The 22,373-nt window shown below is 43.2% G+C and overlaps 1 protein-coding gene across 1 annotated transcript in view; it reads right to left on the reverse strand.

The window, feature by feature from the left end:
• Positions 1-774: 774 nt before the first annotated feature.
• nrn1la (neuritin 1-like a) overlaps positions 775-22,373 on the reverse strand; it is a 118,489-nt gene continuing 96,890 nt past the window's right edge. The window contains exon 3 of the mRNA XM_061722502.1: positions 775-3,061. Within this exon, the coding sequence (XP_061578486.1) occupies positions 2,764-3,061 (298 nt within the window). The 3' untranslated portion in view covers positions 775-2,763. The remainder of the gene's footprint in view (positions 3,062-22,373) is intronic.

Raw genomic sequence — 22,373 nt, forward strand, 5'->3', positions numbered from 1 at the left:
ATTCACGCCATAAGAAGGTAAAAACTACCGGCTGCCACATAAACATGAAATGCCTAATTTAAAGCCACTATTTAGAAGGCTGTTTATCACTATAAAACACGCCTTCTAAGTTAATGAAACAAATCTATTCTGGTCTTCCACACAATTATGTTAAATGTAGATCTACAGTACTGTAGATCACGCAAGATTGTACACCTAAAGCCTTAAAAAAACTACTTTGTGATGATAATGTGGTGTACTGAAAAATGAAGCTAAAAACAGCTTAAAAAAATTATTTTTTTCACTTTGGGTACCAAAAGAATGGCAGAAAAGGTTTATCCATCAGCACCACGCCTATCACATCAAACTGGCCTGATATTTTGAAGGCAAAATTTTGAGAAAAGTTGCCACACATCTTTTAAGAAAAGAAAAAATTAGTAGCCTCTAATGTTAATTTAAAAGGAATTTTCCTGAGTTGAGTCAAGCCTATGGCTCTTACTAGAAAAATTATGTGAATTGAAGTAATTTTGAGTTAAGAAGCTATCAATGTATAGCCAAAGAGGGTTCAGAAATATAATTCCACTAAAGTGACTGTGTGGATAGGTCCCCTACAGACAAAACCAGGTGTTTAAACCTTATTTGTGTGCAGAAATGTATGAAAACGAATGTTTGTACAGTAATTTCCCTCCTGCTTGCTGCTATGTTGTCATAAGCACCCTAACCCCCAAACATAAAGCTTGTGCCGTAAATGTTTATTTTGTTCCAACTCAAATATGCTTCAGTTCACGTTTTAACTCCAGAATATTCCATCAAGGCTTTCATTGACAAACATTGAAACAGTCAGAATCTTTAAAATAGTCAATTTCTTATCCAAATCTATTAACCTTCTGCTGGTTTTCCACTTAAGATGATCACTCAGTTATAGGAAAGGCTTTGCTTCCTAATGAGATCCTGTTTGTGGGACACTGATGCTTCTGGTATCAACATTTTCCTCAACCAGATTTGAAAATAAAGTGAGATTGTAAACTGCTCATATTTTTAGGGCATCATGTATTGCACTTACAAATCTAGATGTAAATATGAAAGTTGATTCTTTTTCATCCAGAAGATAATTGTAGTCATGTACACTGTAAAAACTACCTTCATCTAACTTCATCTAAAAAAGTGACGTAAGAAATTACATTGGACTTTTTGAGTTGACCCAACTTTAAGGCTTTTTTAAGTAGAATGAACACCGCATTCATTTTTGTATAAATTATCATTACTCTATCTCAAGCACTCCTATATATCCTATATATCTTCTGTTCAGTGTTCATCATAAAAGCAGAATGAATTCTGCCAGACTCTTTGAATGCATAGTGCAGATGTTTGCTTCTTCTTATTTTCTCTCGTGGTTGGATTAAGAAGATCTGTCTAATGCTAACAGATTCCACCAATTAATTTGCCAGCATTTTGTGCACCTAACTGAAGCTATCAGTTTCTCTTGTGGCCCACAGTTGTATGTCTTATTTCCCCTCATCAAGGTTCTACCAAGGGCTTTTCAAAGAGTTTTCAGCTTATCCACTTATTCACATAATCGCAATAAATGTGTTCTATATCATAAACACTTTGGTAGCAAAATGGATGTTCAGTGTCATGACCAAGGACGCACGGGCCAAGATAACCACTCTCTACCACCTGAGCCGTGACCATAGAGGCAAACAAAGGCTGCCTGTCAAAAGTTTAAGAGATGTAGAATTTGTAATTGGGAGAAAACACCGTTGGGGCTGCAGGGGATTCTTATACTGTCAAGTGACTTCTGGGAGATACAGTCAATATACATTTTTTTTTATTAGATGTCATGTTCTTATCTTGCCAAAAAGTGGGTTTCATTTAGTTTTTTATGGATATTTTTAAGATTTGATTTAAAATTGGGTCTGAAGGCTGACATTTAATTTTGAAAGATTTGATGCTTGGCTGCGTTATTGAAGGTAAAACTAGACATGAATTAAACTGATTTGGAAAAGCAACAAAACGTCAGATCTTAGAACTGCAATGGGGAAACCTTCATCAAATCAATACACCAAACTAAATGTCTCATTTCCATCATGTTTTACACTATTTTTGTTTATATGAAGTTCAGTTTTTCGCTATATTACTCATCTCATCCATGTCACCCTCTCCTGTTGAAATTTCCTTCTTTTTTATGCAAATTTCTGGAGAGCTTCATTGAGAAAATGGAAACTTCCTTGTTGCCAGTGTGCAGACAACATAGTGAAAATAAAAAACAGAGTCAATTTACCAGAGACCTAAAACAGCACTAAGTTTCAACTAATAAGAGAGGAATGTCATGATTAAAAGTATTTGAGTGGAGCTATTTGAGTTGGCTTTGGTAGAATATTTTTCTCACATTACAGCCAGGAAGATGAAATCATCTTGGGAATATCACATGCAAGCGTATGATTACTAGATTTAGGAGGGCAGGGGGTAAAGACAGAAGATACAAGGATCCTGTCTGCATCTGTTAAACTATGAATGTGTTTGCAGGCCTGTTTGTACAAAAGCTGAGTATCACTGTAGGAATTTTCAACAGAGAGACTAATTAAAAGGCAGAGAATATGCATGAAACGGCAGCAGTTTGGAGATACGTTATCAAAAGGACTGCCAGGCCTCGTAGCATGCAGTTAGAAATATTTAACCCCTGGCAGAGTAGATGAAGAAGCAGTGGAAAGTCTATGGACTTTTGGAAGAAAAAATACACAGAGTTTATATCTATTCACACTACTCTCATTCCTTCAGGGGTGGTTATATCCAAAACAACAACAACAGCAGAGATAACAGCGGCACGCGAAGGTGGCAGCCGCCTGACAGATGATCTGAGTGCCCTCGTAGAGACTCTTGGTTGATTTCCTCTTTATTCAGCGAGCCGCGGGGGGTGATGGAAGCTGCTGGATGGTTGTTCCGGTTGGAGCACATGTCATAAAGGTTTCCGGAAAACTGCATCTTCTTGGACTCCTGGCGGAGGGACTCCCAGACGGCTGCTGCTTCCTCCGGACACCCAGCCATCGCCACATTAGCACAGTCATGGAAGTCATCCCACGACCTGCCGGAACAAAAGAGGGGAAGATGGCAAGAAGGATGGCTTTAGATGCGACATCATAATCAACCTGTCACTTGATTTCTTCAGAGCTGCGCGTTAATGTCCCTAATCTGCATAGTAATTGCAGTTTTTCACCGCAAAACTCTAAAAGGTCAGACATACAATCATTCAACAAAGCTGACCTATTTGCTCTGATAAAGATGAAAAAAAAGATTGCAGTAATTTGATTTATTGGTGCACAATGGAAGAAATTGCAATTGCTGACATCTAATAGAGGTGATGAAGTACATAATAATTGGTAACCTTGCCAAGAAATGCGTTATAGATCTAACATGAATGACTAAAACAAACGTTAAGTAAACATAATAGTTTCAAAATTGCAAGTAAATAAGCAGTGTTCTTTGCTCTGAGGGGCTGCAGACATGAATGCTAAGGACTCTGACCGACTAAACTCAGGCCAGCATTAATGAAGAGGATTAATGGGGCCAGGACTTGGTTTTAACCAGATCAAACCGGTTAGATGTAAAATAACAAACACGCACTGAAGATATTATAATTTTCAGCCAGTAAAGTTACTACTGAATGAGTGAAAGTTGGGGCAGAACGATGAGAGAGAAAAAAAAATATTCAAACCTTTTTTTTTTTTCTCGACTTTTATTTCTTTGCAAACATTATGAACTTGGAATATTTCATGTTTTTTGCATCACCTTAATTTCATTTGTCATTGTATATTACCTTTGCATTTCAGGGTTTACAACACATTCTAAAAAAACTAAAACCCTTTTTAAAAAAGATTTTATCGCTTTGCAATGTTGCCAACACTTATCATAACACTTAAAACTGTTCTGGCATTGCCAAGCAATGAAATCCTTCTCTTGGTATTTTGTCCCATTCATCCTACAAGCATGTGTTAATGTGTGCAACAGCACAGATTTGTTGTCACATGTTTTATTTCAAACTTCTCTGTTGGAGTCAGGTCAAGACTGCAGTCAGACCAGACCAGTACCTGCATCCCTCTTCTTTCTCAGACACTCCTTTGTAACGTGTGCAGGATGTGGTTTTTTATCGTCGAGTACAAGCAATGTGGGTGTTGGAAAGATGTTTTCATGAAGGCAGCACATGTTGCTCCAAAATATGAATATACCTTTTTGGATTAATCCAGGATGCAGAAATGGCACTTACACACCCCTACACCCCCACACCATCACAGAGCCTGACCATCACACCTTTGGTCTAAAAAACATGGTGTCCATTCCCTCCAAAAGAAACCACATGGAACACAGGTTCTTCTAACCATGACACATTGTCTTCTCTGTGTGACACTCCACAGATTTCAATGCCACAGCTGGAGAAAGTTAACATATGGATTCTTTTTTTCCACAGTAAGATTTCAGTTTGCATTTGTGAATATAACTCATGGAAAACATGGACAAGGGATTACGTTATCATCTGCTGATGAATGATGGGTCTTGATGCAGTGCTGTCTGAGGGATGATGATCACATATGTCCATCTTAGACTTGTGTCCTAGTACTTTTGGCGCTGAAATTCCCCCAGATTCCTTGAATCATTTCATACTATGTACTGTACAAAGAGATAAATCCCTTCTGATATTTCTATGTTCAACATTTTTTCTAAATTCATAATTATATTTTATCCTAAGAGTGATCCAGGAGTGTTCAAACAACCATGAAGACACCAGTGTGGTGTGAAGGTTTGGAATAAACTCAGCCAAGAACGGGTGGTGAGTGGCTACAGAGGAGGGTTGGAGTCTGGAGGTCCCAGGTTCAAGCCCCTGGATTGCAACCAAGGTCAAACACTTTGGGCCCCTGAGCAAGGCCCTTAACCCTTACTGAGTCCCTGGGCGCTGTGCAAATGGCAGCCCACTGCTACTAGAAAACTAGAAGTATCTGGATGACAATCTGAGGTGAACCTGAATGGGTGTCTCTAATAATGTAAATAGTGATTGTACAGATTGTACATATGAGTATGACTGTATATATTTGTGTGGGTATGTGTATGTGGATAAGCCACGGTGCATTGGGAGGTAGTTGGATCTCCCTCGCTTTTCCTGGTGGCTGTTTGAGTTTGGCTTCCCTAAGTGGTGCACATTTGGTGCCCCTTGGTGGTGGTGATAGTGGTCGGGTGGTTATTCCGGCCAGATCCTCCTCACCCCATCTGGCCAGAGGGGGCAGTGTAGAGCCCAGAACTGTTTTGAGGTAGTTAATGTGAGTAGCTCACATTAGCTACCAAAGGGAACACGGGGAGAACATGCAAACTCCATACAGAAAGGCCCTTTCGCCAACCCCACCCAGGGTGTGGGCACCAAAGTCATGGGGGAACTTAACACGCACTCAGCGCCCACAACGTCCCCGGCAGGAATTGAACCCTCTTGCTGTGAGACGGCTGCACTACCAGCTGCGCCACCGTGCCCCCGGTGTGGTGTCTGGTGCCAGTGTCATTTTGGGGTGCTGGGTAGGGGCTGGTGGGAAAACTGGACTTGGGTGGTTTTGGTGTCGGAGTGCAGCATGGTGAGATTGGGGGGAGGGGGGGGGGGTCTGGGTCCTCTCGGGGTGCACTGTGTATCTAGGTGGGAATAAGTGTGAATATGTATATCAGTATCAGTGTGTAGTGGGGATGTGAATGTTTAGCATAAAATAATATTAGATTACTTTCTGCATGTATATGTACTGTATATCTAGCTGTTGCGCATAATTCACCATAGAAGGTACGCCATGAACAGTTGTCAGGAGTTGGGAACATTTTGGATTTTGTTCTGGTAAAAGGATACCATGGCAGCCTTTAAGCTGGATGTGAAAGATGACAGTTCTTGTCGGTACTCAGACAAGTCAGTGTGCTCTTTGGATTTGTGCCACTTTCTTTCTGCTGCCCTAAGTCCAGCTCTGTGGTCCCTCAGAACCTCTGTGAGCCATGGGCTGGGAGGTTCCTGTCCAGCTGGTTTGGACACCAGAGGACAGAGTTTATCCAGAGCGGAGGTGAGTGAGGACCAGAGTATTTCTGTAGCCTCATTAACAAAGAGTGTGGAAAAGTCTGAGAGGGAAGGGAGGTTAGAGCACACCACATTAGGGCTGTGTAGGGCTGAGAGAACGTAAGTTTGTGTTGTAGGAAACCATCTTTGGAGTCAGTTGAGTGACATGAGGAAGAGAGATGGAAAATTTTACCAGGAAATCGTCTTGAGAGGTGCAGTGGTATGACACACATGTCAGCTGTAATGCAGTTTCTGGTCTGCACCAGGTCAAGGATGTTACCAGCTTTGTGTTTTGGAGGAGTCTGGACCAGTGTAAGATTGAAAGAGTGGATGAGGGCCAGAAACGTATTTGCCGATGTGAATGTTCATGTCTCCCAGTACAATTAGTGGAGAGCCATCATCAGGATTGTCAGAGAGAACCATGTCCAGTTCAGAGATGAACTAATCTTTGCTGCCTCCTGGAGGGCAGTATATGACCAGAATGTAAGCAGTGAAGGGCTTAGAGATTTTTACTGCGTGATATTCGAGTGATGAGCAGTTACCAATGGGACAGATGGATGTGAAAATCCACTTTTTTGACATTACAAAAGCATGTACCACCTCCTCGTCCAGGAGAGTGAGGTGTTTGAGTGAATTCTGCATCTAAAGATAGAGCAGCTGGTGTAGTTGTGTTTTCTGGTCAGATCCAAGTGTCTGTCAGGGCCAGGACCTGAATGTCTGAGAGATGTAACAATGAACTGATGAACTCTGTTTTGTTAACTGCACACTGACAGTTCCAGACTCGCAGGCAGACTCGCAGGTCTTTACCCTATGTGGTATTAACCAGAAGTGGACAGTAACCAAACTGAGGCTTCAGCGTACAGATTGCTGTGAAATATCAGAGATCGACTCAGCTGCAATCCTTAGGCTAATTTCTGAAACCGCCTCTTTCTGCTTCCCCCGAGAAGTTTACAAAACAGTGGGTGTGGCTCGCACCAACAACCTCAACTGTTAAGCCTGGTTTAACCAGGTTCAAGCCATGGTTCTGCGTTAAATCAACGCAGAGCCTATGCCGTAGGGTACACGGCTACGTGGGAGGCTCTCCGTAGCTTACGCCGTAGCCTGACGTGCACCCAGGGCTTAATTTGTGATCCTGCCGGAGCAAGATCCGGTACCTATTTGGCCACGTTCAGACTGCCAGCCAATATCCGATTTTTAGCCCATCCAGATTGAAACTGGATGACTCTTTTGAAGTCTGAACAGTCCCAAACCGCATGAGATCCGATTTTTGCAAACCAGATCGAAACCACCTCCGGGAGGTAGTTTCATATCCGATCCATATCTCATTTGGGCAGATGCGTCTCAGTCTGAACAGCTCCAAACACTCAGATCGGATATGACTGTCCCAGACGCTCCAAACCACCCGCCCATTTCCAGTTGTGGAGCTACTCATCCTTTCACAGAGAGCATGTACAATCTCTGATGTCACGTCAAAAACTATTATTTGTAGTTTGAGTGTTGCAAATTCACATTACAAATCATGTTTTAATAGCAGAAAAAAGACCGCATTTCCACGTACGGTGCGGGTCGCCGCGTACCCTACGCCGTAGGCTCTGCGTTGGTGTAACGCGGAACCATAAATCAGCCTTCAGTCGCGCTGTGAGCCTGAACCTGCAGCCCGTCAGCTCATCAGGAGGAGAGGCTGCCAGTTGTTCATTGCTGGTTCGTTTTGTTAACTCTGAGCTTTGTTGGTTGGTTTGTTAGTGTGCTGGTGGTTTTGTTCTGAACATTTTTCTCTGTTTTTCATTTTGCTGGGACGTCGGGTCCCTCCGCCGAGACACAACTTTTGCGGTATGCGTTCATTGTTGTGTCTAAAAATGATGCGCAGTGTCGACCCAATCAGAAACGGTACAGATATTTTGGGATTTTTTTTATATAAAAAAATAAAATTATAAAAAAATAAAGGATCCCCATAACCTTTGATCGGGTGGGCAGGACGCAGGTATTGTTATTGTTTTTGATGTCGCAATTACATGACTTCACACAATACACGCGCTGGGTGACGCCTCCGCTCCGACGTCGTTGCTACGGCAACCCGTCAGATCAGTCAATGATGTGGCCCAGTCTGAACAGAGCCAGATCTGATTTGGACACTTGCTAAAAACAGTGTGGACAGTCAGCCCTGAAAATCGGATATGAGAAGGAATCAGATAGGAATCAGATTTGCCTGCAGTCTGAACGCTGCCTTTGATTGGATCCGGAACCTCCTTTTATCAGGGCTTAAAGTATTCCGGCATTCCGGATCTCCGGCGTACAGAGTTTTTTTCTCGGCGTGCGAGTTTGACTGCTTTAAAAAAAAAATACAAAATTGAGAGAAAAAAAAAAAAGTTTGAGTCAACTGAATTCGTCTACCAATGGAATGAAAGGAAAGCAGCTCTGGCACTCAACCAAACTAACACTAGCCAATCAGAAGTGGAGCTGGGCGGGTCTTTGACGGCAGCAGGGCGCAGAGGGTGCAGAGCGGTGTTTCAACCTGCCGGAATACGAATCACCGACTTCAAGATGGAGAAAAAATTAATGAATGTCGGTTTATAAGAATTTTTTTGCCCAGAAGAAAAAAAGAGCGACAAAAAATACCCATAACCATGTTCTTGTCTCGAAAAAACACACCTGTACCGCGGGCTTTAGAAGAAAAAGACGCTACAGCGCGAGTCGGGATGCAGCGGCATCAGAAGAGCAGTGAAATTCGTGCGAGGCGGTGCTGATCTCCGCAATTTGAAGCCTTGTATAATAATTGTAAAAAAAAAAAAGGGGTTGTTACTATGCGGATATCACTTATCACGGGTTCTTTTTGGAGCGTAACCCCCACGAAAAGCAAGGGATTACTGTATATGAATACTCATGGCATACATACCTGTCAAGTTTTGGATTTAAAAATAAGGGAGATTTTCCGCCACCCGCTGTCCAACCAGCCCAACCGAGGTGCAGTATTACATTTTAAGACAGGGGTCCAGTATTACATTTTAAGACAGGAGTCCAGTATTACATTTTAAGACAGGTTTACAAAATATTTAAAATATCTACCTGTCAATCACACACTACAATTATGTGCTCTTTATGTACCTTTGTTGACACTGAAATGCTGTGGACATTCCTATGTAGGCGGATATATATATATATATATATATATATATATATATATATATATATATATATATATATATATATATATATATATATATATATATATATATATATATATATATATATATATTTCTTTAACTGTAATGTCATTTGTTGGAGTTTGGAGTTTTTTGGAGTATTTGTCTGAAAGTTGCCACGGACACGAGAATTCAAAAAAGGACAATAAGACTCAGAAAATGTAGTTTCTTCCATTTCCTTCCATCGAGTTATTTCAGTATATTAAAATACCCAATGATATTTTCTTCTCCTATATGTTCATTCAGCTATAATATAATAGTCTATAAACAATGAAACAGTCACTGGTGCAATTTCACAAATACTTTAAGCTATATGTGGCATAATAGCAGAAAGCGATTTCGCCATGTGAAGCCACTGTTAAAACCTCCTGTTCTTGCTCTCCCTAGTTTTCCTGCTCTATATCCCCGACCTCTCTCCAATTCAGCTTTTTTGCATTTGAGTTCTTATTCTGATCATTAGTGGGTTTTTGGTTAGCTCAAACAGCTGCTCCCTCATATAAACATTTGTGATTGTGTACGTGTGTGTGTGTGTGTGTGTGTGTGTGTGTGTGTGTGTGTGTGTGTGTGTGTGTGTGTGTGTGTGTGTGTGTGTGTGTGTGTCTGTGTTTGTTTAAATTTATTATGATGACATATTCTAATGCTCTCTACTTGTAAACTGATTATGGCTCTAAATACCACATTTGAACAGATCTCTTTGTGGTTTTCAGGACCGCTGTGGGTTTCAGTGGTTAAACTAGAGTGAATCCAAACAAGCAGCTGTGAAAAAAGCAGATGAAGAAGCAGTCTCACTTCCAGAGACCGAATCAAACTTAATCTGATTGCCGGCTCCTTTTACTCTTCTTTTTATTTGCCAAGAGACCATCTGCTGATCTTAGCTGTCTTGGGAACAAGGTCTGACCCCTCAAATTAAACTGAAACATGGTAATGCCTCAATCAGTTCAGAAGAGAGTGAGAAAGAGTATTTGCTGGATCATTGCTGTTTTTACATCCATCTATTGATTTGGTAAAAACAGGATACAAGCAACAAATGGTGAAGACACAAAGAAGTACTTTTTTTTTATTTCCTTTGACCTTAAACCTTTTACATCTATAGCTGAGTCCATCTGCCAGTAGTTGGCTGCTAATTCTTCCTCTCGTCAAAAATGCACTGGATAAATGGTCTCTGTGGAGCTTTAACAAGAAAGAAGAAGAGAGGCAGAGGGCAGAGGGAGGTGGCTCCATTCAGAATCTGCTACAGAAATATTTCATTTTGGCAACACAAGTATTTTTTAATTATTAGCTGCAACACACCAGCAATGTTTTTGAACTTCATTCTAGAGCAGCAGTATTTTTGCTGACATAATAAAAGGAACTTCTCACAGCAGAGCATCACCTTCCACATGTTGCTGGTGATAGTCTAGTGGCTACAGAGGTGGTCTTGGGTCTCAAGGTCCCAGGTTCAACCCCAGCCCCATATGGCAATCAAGATGAACCACCTTGGCCTCCTGAGCAAGGCCTTAACCCTAATTGCTCCATGGTGTGTCTGTCTCAGATGTAAGTTGATTTGGATAAAAGTGTCTGCTACATGACAGTAATATTGATTTGGCACGGGTTTTACTTTGGATGCCCCCGACACAATATCAAATGATTCCTTAGTTCCCAAACTTTTGCTAGTGTGCCCCTCTTTGGTTTATAAGAAAAGGTGTTTAAAAACATCAACAAATCAACAACCCCACACCAAAAAAGCACTGTCAAAAACCTATGTTCAGAGGTGATTCTTTCAGTAAATAAAAAGATTGCAGCTTCCTCCAACTGGAAGTGTCTGTTTCATTTGTGGGCGGGTTTTAACCATGAACGCTGCCTGTCCCTGGAGTGAAGTGCGGCTCCTCTGTTCTTAGGAATATGACCGGCACACATACAACATTCTCAGAAAGTTGTTAAACTCTCACACTTCTCACTCCGTTAAGGAATGACCCGTCCTCCTCGGGAGGCGGAAAAAAGTGTGTAAGCATGTAAGCTCCCTCTGATAATACTAGCAGTGTCCAAGCATTCATTATTTTTAGGGATGCCCCTGATACTGGTATCGGTATTGGGGCCGATACTACTCTCATATACTTATACTCGCAATAATTCTCCGATACCACGCACCGATACCACTTCATTGTTGTTGTAGTTACTGATTAGTGACTCTAAGGGGAGATGTTGAGCTGCAGTCAGCGTGGTGATGAGAAGAGAGTGATACCCATGAATGAGACTGGCAGCGCCATTTCAGGCAAGATAGCGACAATTAATGCAAGCGGGATGTCAGCAGTGTGGACATATTTCAAAATAAGGGACGACGACAGAAGCAAGGCAGACTGCAAGCTACGTGTTGCTAATGTTGGGGTCGCCCATATGCCCATGTGAACTCTGAACTTATAAATGTATGAACATTTTGTGAATGTGTAAATTCAACTTTGAAACTGCTCAGCTGAAAATCGGCTGTAATGTGCCTCCAAAAATGGCCGCCTGGCCATGAACTACAACCACCAGCATGCCTTGCGTGGGGGGGGTGGCGCCTACAAGCGGCGCGCATCCAATCGCAATGAGGCACCGATGACGTCACCGCAGCGCGCGTAGGATCAAAACGCTGCGCTGCTCGTTCATCTCGCTCTTTTTCCTTCATTCAACTGGCGGGTCAGCACGTCTTTCTGGCTCCGGGCCAAAGGGACCACGACCTTCCCCCCCCCAAAGGGGGGGATAAGAGGAGAGGTCTGCAGCGTGGTCTGGCCGGAGGATCAGCGAGGACCCGCGGCGCAGACAGCGGCGCTGCGTCTCTCTCTCTCCTTTTCCTCTCTCTTCCGATCAGCCTCTCTTCCTGAACAGCAGGACCTTTGGCTCCGGGCCAAGGTCCCATCTTCCTTTCTCCCCCCGGCTGGGGGGAGGTGTAAGGCCCCCCCCATCAGATCGGGCCGCTCCGTTGGACCTGCAGCCCGTTGAAGCCGCAGTGCGCGGAGCCGCTCCCATCAACTCTTGGTCTCAACTTTTCATCCGGAGCCCCGACTCCTGCTTCACGTGTCCCCGGTCCCTAGGAGCTGGAAAGGGGGGGGGGGCGCTTCGAAGCTCGGCCCCGGCCCAGGGTGAGACCCCGTTTCCTCTTTCCTAACTTCTCTCTCCGTCTGAGTTTCTCTGAAAGGACCTGTGGACAGCCTGCCCCGCGCAGAACCGAGACGCATCCCGCCGCCCCGTCCCGGGGCCACGCGCTCACTCAGCCCGACGGGCACCCGCACTCTGAAGAAGTGGACCGGCCCCGCGCGCACCCGAGACGACGTGATAGCCTCCGGACCGGGGGGGGAGCGCCGGCTGCTTCAGCTGTACCCCCGTCCTCTCGTGATTCCAGAGTCAGGAGGAGGAGCGGGAGAGGCGGGAGGACTCTTGGATCGGACTCCGACCAAAGACCCGGCAGGAACCCCTGATCGGCACCCGGAGACCCGAGTAGGCGTGAGGTTTTGAGACCTGGGTGTATGAGTTTAACTGGGAGTGTTACAGAGCTAAATCTGTGGTCAGAGCTGAGATTACATCAGCATCATTATCATGACTGTTGTCATTAATTCGTAGTGACTACTTTCTGCTAGTCATTCATGTTTTAAAGCGCTGTTTTCTGCCGTAGTCACGTTTAAAACACCGGGAGTAACATCCGGTCTAGATCTGCACGTGGCGTGGTTACAGTCCCGCCATCTTTAAAATACCCCGGCTTCTTTAAACACCGCAGCCATGTTTTAAACCGTACATGTTCGTGATATCATTTTTATTATTGCTTTGATTTCTTTTTCCCATTCCATGCATTTAACTTTCATTTCATTTTTATTGATTGTTGTTTTCCTAGTTAATTAATTGTTTTATAATACTTAAGTTCTGCCATCAGGTTTATTTGGGGTGTTGCATTTATCATCTTTTGACACCTAATGAGTGGTTGTTGTTATTTCATACAAGATTTGGTCACAAATTGATTTGTTTAAAGCAGAACCAGTGCTCGGATCTCACACCTTCAACTGTTATCCTGTAAGTGATAGTAGGATTTACTGTTATGCAGGATAATTCAAATCATATGAGACTGATTTTCTGCTGTTTAGTTATCATTTTCCCCCGGAGTAAGGCCCCGGGGGTGGTGCCCAGACGAGAATTATTATCATTTTGATAATACAATTTGATAAATAGTCCACTTTATTAATTATTAATAATTCTTTAATAGAATTATCATTAGCCTTCGATAACTGGACAGCCAAGCTACCTGAGTTGCACAACACTAAGGTGTCAAGAGGAGGAAAGGAGAATACGTTGTTTAATACCAGCAACTTGATAAAACATCTCAAGACGCATCATGAAGCTGAGTATACGGAGTTTGCTAATGCTACTGCAAGAACACAACAGCCAACATTAGCTCAGGTTCTGCAAAAGAGACAGACAATGGCAAGAGACAACCACGAGCCGTTAAAATAAGGGAGGATCTAACCCACTAAATAGCGCTGGATGACCAGCCACTGTCAGTTGTAGAAGACGAACGATTTCACTGTCTTCTAACGCACTTTGATACGTTTGATATTTTCTTAAATGTGAAGACAGTGCCAGTGTGGAGACTTTTTATTTACACAGAAAGATCATTTTTTGTCTAAAATAGTTATTCTACTAATTTTATTTATTTTTATTGAATTTATCTGTTGCAAATAAAACTTGTCTTCCAATTCATTGCATTTAAGTATCGTACCAGTACTCGGTATCGGCAAGTACACAAATTAAAATACCCGGTGTGAAAAAAATGGTACCGGGGCATCCCTAATTTTTTTCATTCATTCGTATCACTGTCTTGTGGCTTGACTACGGGGGCTCAAAGACCCTTCAGCACGTCCACAACTCTCCAGGTAGAGAATCCAACAGCCGTCCCATACGCATGCCCACAAAATGCACTAACTTACAAGATGTTGCAGTTGGTGCAGCCTGGTGTTTGTGACGTGCCAAAAGTGGCTGCAAAGTCCAGCTAAAGTGAAAGTCAGAGGCAAGAGTCGTTAACCTTTTTACATAAAAAAAAAAATTATCTCACAAGTACACACGCACGCACGCACGCACGCACGCACGCACGCACGCACGCACGCACGCACGCACACACACACACACACACACACACACACACACACACACACACACACACACACACACACACACACACACACACACACACACACACACACACACACACGTACACACAGAAACCAAATACAGTTAGAATGCACATACCTAAGCTCCCATGCGTACGACTTTATAAAATTAACAGCAGCCAGCAGACCTGGCCTCCCTCAGTGACTCTGCATATTTGTGTGTGTGTGTGTGTGTGTGTGTGTGTGTGTGTGTGTGTGTGTGTGTGTGTGTGTGTGTGTGTGTGTGTGTGTGTGTGTGTGTGTGTGTGTGTGTGTGTTGGCTTGTGTCCAGTGCTTAAACACCCCAGTGGTCCACGTCTGGCACGAACGGCTGCAGGAGGAGAGCAACTGTTTACCTGCCGCTATGGGAGGAGCAGTTGATGGAGGGGGGGCTTGGTGGGGAAGGAGGGGTGGCAGCATCTGTCTATCGCCTGTGTATCTGTGCATGTGTGTGTGTGTGTGTAGAAAACATATTTGTTGGAGTGTGTGTCTAGGAGACACTCAGAGGATGACAAAGTCTGAAAGAAGTGAGGACATCACATGCAGAAGCGCAGTTGGTACATGTGTGGTGTGTGGGTGTGCGTGTGTGTGTGTCTGTGTGGGTGTGTGTGTCTGTTTCTCTGGAGTGTGTACATGTGTGGACGTAGGTGTCCAGGTCTCTGCGCACAGACACAGGCAGTGCCGAGACAGCAGAAACACAGAGGACACTGACAGACAAGCAGCTGCTTCCACAGAAAGTAAACCCCCGGAGGAAACGTCTGTTCTGCCACTGCTGACGTCCAAAAATCTTCAAACTCCAAGTTCTGAGCTGGGTTCCTTGTTGGTGTTGATGTTGTCTTGTATTTCAGTTGTTTTTTTTTTCTCTGGATTTTCATTTTCAGTTTTGTGGCTTACTTTGTGGATCTCTGACACAGAAAAGAGTGTGTGCCGCATTTAGCTTCACAGCGCCGTTCCAAGAAAGCCAGAACGACACAACGTGAATATTACAGCAGATCAACTACAAAAATGTGCAGCGTTTACTATAGTCAGACAGTCTGCACCCTGAGACATCCATTCATCTCAGAAGGTTAAATCAGAGCACAATTCTTTAACTTTTAAGGTCAGCAGAGACAGCACTTGACATGTAAAACAGCAAGTTTTTATGCCTGTAATACTGACATTTGTGGAAAACAGAATGAAAGATGATGTTCTCTAATTAAAGCATTTCTGTGGCAGTAAAGCTGTTTGGGAAGTTAAAAAGTCCCAGCACATTAGAGGCCCTAAACATGAGGCCAAAGAAAATGTCCAAACTCTGTGCAGCTCACTGGGAAAACAGCCCCTCTAGAACTAAGCCTAATATTCCATTAATCAAATTACAATTGTCTTATTTTTAGCAAAAGTATCTTTGTCAATGGGGCTAAGAAAAATGTAGATTTTTTAAAACTAGTCAAATAGTCTAACTGTCTATAACTGTCCTAACTGTCTGTAAATCAGACATGTTGCCCTGTGATTTAAATCTGCCTGAGAAATTCAAATTTGTGCATGAGGAAATGAAAAAAAAAGAATGAAAAAAAAATAACGTAAAAAAAAATGTGTGAAGTTACACAAAGAAAAAATAGAAAAAATTAAAGAAGTGCTTTTGACATAATTTGGTGCAAGACAAACTCAACACTCAAAGTTCCCACGCTGTATGATGCGTTTGAATGCTGACCCCGTCTTTATAAACTCAAACTGACGACTCAGATCCTCAGAATGAAAACGATTTTAAAGAAGTATGAGAGCGTGAGTGCTTTTGTGAGTCTGGAGAGTTTTACTTTTTGAAACTTTTTGTGGAAATGTATACACATATCACTCCACTTAAAGTTGCACAACTACATTACAACTTTTTTTTTTTTTACTTCACTTTTACGCAGATGAGGTTATCCAAGACTTATCTTTATAAGTTCTATTTCACTTTCAGGAACTCCTGTTTTTTGTTTTGTTTTTATACTCAATAAACCCTGAACCTCCTGTCAACTCATTCCCTTTTGTTTTGTTAAACTTTTAAAAGGCCAACATTAACCATTGTTACGCGTACAGTATGGGTGATGCTTGACAGATGTTTATTTTCCTGTTTTGACAGTTTCTGATGTTGGGCACATAATGGTGTTTCCTTCGACAACTATAAAAACTAATTAGAAACTAAAAGAAGCAAGCAACAAATTAGATTTCACAGTCAGGTATTCTATTCTTTGGCTTAGTGGTTAGCACTGTTGCCTCACAGCAAGAAGGTCCCCGGTTCAACTCCCAGGCCCAGCAGGGTCTTTCTGTGTGGAGTTTGCATGTTCTCCCCGTGCTTGCGTGTGTTTCCTCTGGGTACTCCGGTTTCCTCCCACAGTCCAAAAACATGCATGCTAGGTTAATTGATGATTCTAAATTGCCCGTGAGTGTGTCTGGTTGTTTTTTTATATGTGGCCCTGTGATGGACTGGTGACCTGTCCAGGGTGTAACCCCTGCCTCTCGCCTGAAAATAGCTGGGATAGGCTCCAGCAGACCCCCGTGACCCTGCAAAGGATGAAGCGGGTATAGATGATGGATGGGTATTCTATTCTTAATCTGATGAAACATTGGAGGAAATACAGGTGGTGCATTATTAGCTCTTTTCTTTCTTGGGTGGCTTTTACAACTGCTTACGAGAATTTGATGATCACAGAAAATAAATACCTTAAAATTGTTCCACATTCCCACTTCTGAGGTACAGAAGACGCAGTATGATTTGTAGTTGTGGGAGGAGATAAAGATGGAGATGCTGGATTATTGTGGTGGTCAGCCAGTGACGAAACAAAAATCACTGACTTGCTAACTGTAAAGACATATCTTCAAAGTGACATGTTTTCTTTGGTCACAAGCACTGATAAACCTCCCAGACGGTCAAATACTGTGGTTTTTACAAAGAAGGTTGCGTTGCTTAGGCACACACAAGGTGTCCTTTCATCTGTCCCGGGGCAATGCTGCAGCAGTATTTGATGGACATAAGCCAGGTCCGCAGCCAAGCATATCAGAGGAGCCACGCTGGCGACAAAAACAATAAAGGTCAGCTAAGGAACCATTTAGGCTTCTTCTTGTCGTGCTACTGCAGTGACGTAGCTACAGCTTTAGACACAATTTGACCATCATAAGAGATTTGTTGTTGGATCAAACATGACATGTAAAACTTTGATCCATAAAAATGTCAAAACTGCTATAGATAGGCCGGCTACAGACTTAATAATTTTCAAATCTTTACTGATTTTATTAACACGACAGACCATGGACATGAGGACAGTCTCGGTCTATAATCCCCTGAACTCACACTGTAAGACCACAACTTTGTTCTCGTACTGATTCTGTGGCGATTTAAGGTCAGGAGGCCCAACGAGATTGCGACCAGTGAAATAATCCCACTGAAACACCACACGCTTTAGGACTATTTCTGCTACATGGCTTCACTCCGTCCCTCTCTCCTGCAAGGCGTGCGTCGGTGTTGCAGCTCGGCACAACCCACTTCTGAGGACCGGTGAATGCAGCATGACTTGTCATATACAACAGGAAAGCAAGTTCTCTGAATAATGACATTTTTTCTTTGCTGGCGTAAAGGTACAAACATACAATAATCAGAAAATGCAATAACTAAAAATAAATAAATAAATAAAATAAAATACATGTAAAAATAGAATAAAACGAATGTGTAAATTAAATTAAAACAGTGAAATGCAATAACTTAAAAACAATGGTACAATACTGATGTATGAAGTGTTGGTGTGCAGTGGATATGCTGAAATGTGCAACATGGTTGTGCAAGAACGCATTTGAAAACAGTAAACAGTAAGTAGTACATTGTAACAGTAGTGCAGTTTAAAGGGGACCTATTATGAAAAACATGTTTTTTCTTGTTTTAACATATATAAAGTGGTCTCCCCTCACCCTGCCAGCACAGGGGAGACAAAATACCATGAAATTCTGCAGGGTCTCTGACCCCCGCCTTACAGAGTCCCCCAGTGTCACGTGACCTTTTTTTGAGCCATTCTGAATCTGCGCCTATGGTGACGTCACCATAGGCGCTCATTTCCATAGGTTCAGCCTCCGCTGCTGAAACCACGCCCACAACCAGCTCTCTCCGCTGCTGGAGCGGTCCATCCTTCAGCCAGTCGGACGCGGCGCCGCGGATCCAGGTTAAATCATCCAGGTTCCCGGGTGGTTTGGGAGCTGGGTCCTTGGGGGTCTGTCCCAGGTCGGACCAGCTTCACCCTCAAAGATTTTCAGCCAAATCTGTCGGTTTGATCCCCGGTAACGGGCGATGCGCTGCGGATGCGCCCCAGAGCCGATCTGTGCGCCCGCCGCGGGGTTGCGGCGCCTGTCTCGCAGAATCCGCCGGGCAGATCCGGCTGAAATTGCGCTGGTCGGTCCCCGGGAGTCCCTCCTACCAGTCCAGGCCGGTTCCTGCGGTCCCGGCCGGTCGGAACCGGTCAGATTCCCCGGTTAAAGCCGCGGTGATGCGCGCTGCTCCAGCTTACTTCCTGGTTCCCTAAGCGGGGTCCAGGGCCGTTCCTGACCCATTTGGCGCCCTAGGCAAAATATTTGCTGCCGCCCCCCCACCCCGTTCCCGTCCTGTCCCGTCCCGTCCACTACCACCACACACACACACACACACACACACACACACACACACACACACACACACACACACACACACACACACACACACACACACACACACACACACACACACACACACACACACACACACACACACACAAACGGAATGACAATTTCTTTAGGATGTATTAAATAATTAAATATATAATATGTAATAAATAAGTAATACAACAACTCAGAGCAGTAATTAAGTAAAGAAACAAGTGCAAACACAAACAAAATTTCAAATAGTAAAATAGGTCAAGTAAAAGGTATTGCACACAAATAATAACTACTACCAATAATAACTATATACAAAATACCCTGTAAAAACCTCAATTTAGCCCACAACATCTTACAATAACAATTTTAACAACAATAACAACAGCATTATAGCCATTGACCGGCTAACGTGTTAGCATCGCTCCCGTTTTCCCAACAATTATCTAGATTTTCAGCAGACAATCAGAAGTAATTTTAACAATAAAACATGAGGATTACTTAAATGCACATGATTGTCAAGGTCAGGGGTGGAGCAGGGGTCCCAGCCTAAGGGGGTGAAGCATTCTAGATGGGCCCTTGTGGCCTAAACATCTCCGTTAAAACATAATCGCTAAAAAAATGCCACAGATCAGCTCTCTGACACACAACCACAGCACGCAGGGGACACGGTCAGAACTATTCAAATGAGGTTCTAGCACCATGGATTTACCAGTCATAATGTCAAACCTAACTATAACCCTAATGCAGACTTTAAGATATAAGTATCAAACTGGAGATAAAAATCTAATGACATCCAGGGATGTCTATGGAAGCCCATTTCCGCCAGTAAAAGAAAAAAATAAGATGAAATCTTAGCCTTAAAAATAAAAATATCCCCACGGTAAGTCATAATTATGACATAAAAAGTCATAATTTAAACTTTTTATCTCATAAAATTATGACTTTCTATCTCATAATTTCCACTTTATATCTCATAATTTCGACTTTGTATCTCATAATTTCGAATTTCTATCTCATAATTATGACTTTATATCTCATAATTATGACTTTCTATCTCATAATTATAACTTTCTATCTCATAATTTTGACTTTCTATCTCATAATTATGACTTATCGTGGGGATATTTTTATTTTTAAGGCTAAGTTAACATCTTAGCCATAGATGTCGGATTTGCTGAGTAGATCAATTCAGACACGTGTGTTCAACCTACACAACAACAGTTTACAATGTGCGAGGACATGTATTTAACACAATCAGACACGGCGGTCAAACAGCAACAAACAATATAGGAAAGGCCTGATATTCAGCGTCATGACAATGTTATCAGAAATAATTAATATTATGACAGCTTACCAATGATGGTTTCATCCATCGGTGAGCAGAAAACCACATAAAAACATATTTCCTGCTTTAAGGCTCCTTCTGATGCAACAACTGGCTAAACGCTGATTTATGGTTCTGCGTTACAGCAACGCAGAGCTACGCCGTAGTGGGTGGGGGAGGGGGCGCCGCACGCGAGTGAGTTGAGGTGAGGGACCGCAGCAAAATGAATTGTGGCTGACAGAGAGGCAGAAGGATGCAGCCAGGCAGAAATTAAAATTAGAAAAACGATTTCATTATTATTTAGACTTTTGGCTGTATATGTACTGTTGTTGTTTTTTAGTGTATTAATTTCTAATTTTTCAAAAGTTTATTAAAAAAAAAAATAAAATAAAAAAAAAAAAAAAAAAAAACAGCTGGTTGCATGGCGCCCCCTGGCATGCTGGCGCCCCTAGCATTTGCCTAACCTGCCCTATGGGCGGAACGGCCCTGGCGGGGTCCGTCCGACTAAATTGTCCAGGTTCCCAGCCGCTTTGGGAGCAGGGATTTCTGGGGTACGTCCCAGGCTGGACCAGCTTCACCCTCCGAGATTTTCAGCGAAATCTGTCGGTTTGATCCCCGGTAACGGGCGATGCGCCCCGGAGCCACGCTGGGCGCCCGGCGTGGCTCCGGGGCGCATCGTTCAGCATCCGCCGGGCAGATCCGGCTGAAACAGTGCATAAATGTTATTTATATACAACTCATATTTTATTTTTTTAACAATAAAGTTGCCATTTGTGAAAATTCAGTTTTGTATTTATTTACAGGCTCGGGCTGCTCTGGCGGAGCGAGGTTTATTCTCCTCCCCTGCTACACGTCATTCAGGGAGCCAATCAGCGCAGAGCCTCATTATCATACCCCCCCCTTCCCTTAGAATGGAGCACAGAAAAAGGGGTTAGAAGCAGTAAAACTAGTGACAGGGCCCACAGGCTGGATTTCTGATTTATGTAGAAAAAAAAAGCTTTAGATTGTTTTTAAGACATTCAAGGCCTGTTTAAAATATACATTAAATGCCATAATAGGTCTCCTTTAAGGTGTTTAAGGTTTAAGGTGTTTAAGGTGGTGCATGAATGTGACTCCTGTCAGCTGTTGAGGAGCCTGATAGCAGAGGGGAAGAAAGAGTTTTTGAATTTGATTGTCCTGCATTTCAAACTTCTGCACCTCCAGCCTGAGGGTAGAGGAGTGAACAGTCCGTGTTGTGGATGGGTGGGGTCTTTGAGCATGGAGGAAGATCTCCTGTGGACTCTGCGGTGGTAGATGCTCCGTAGAGAAATCAGTGGCGTCTCGGTGATCCCTTTCGGCCGTCCTAACCACTCCGCAACAGTAGTGTTGCTGTACCACGCTGTGATGCAGCTGGTTATGGTGCTCTCAACCACACAGCTGTAGAAGTTGCTGAGGATCCTGGACGACATGCCAAACTTCCTCAGCCTCTTCAGGAAATACGGCTGTCGTTTGGCCCTATTAACCTGCTGTGTAGTATTCAGTGTCCAGGTGCCTCATGTTCGAAACGTGCGGCGCCCAAAAACGTGCGTACGCCACTTTCTACGCCCATGGTCGGATATTCGAAAATTGATTTGAACGTAGAAAGTTGCGGTCTTTCACACACAGATCATGTCTGGCGTACGCACTTTTCTGAGGTTTTGTCCGTTGGCGACACTCACTGGTGATGCAGTGAAGTGCAGAATATGAGGAAACGTGATGTCAGCAATAAGTTCACGACCACACATGAAGGACACGACAGTCCCGACATCACCGGATAAGTTACACAAGAGTGGAGCTGCAACAATCTCACAATCAACCACATGATCTGAACAAACAACTAAAGGCAGGAGCTCAACGATGGAACCCGCAAATCCCGATGGCAGCCTTGGCCCCGTTAGAGGAACCTGCTGATGCATCAGACCACACCGATCTGCTGGTCCAGGACTAAGACTGGATCATCTGCTGGTTTAGGTACCAAGAGGATCCTTCTCCCTCGCAGT

Source organism: Cololabis saira, chromosome 5, assembly GCF_033807715.1.
Source record: "Cololabis saira isolate AMF1-May2022 chromosome 5, fColSai1.1, whole genome shotgun sequence".
Taxonomy (NCBI): domain Eukaryota; kingdom Metazoa; phylum Chordata; class Actinopteri; order Beloniformes; family Belonidae; genus Cololabis; species Cololabis saira.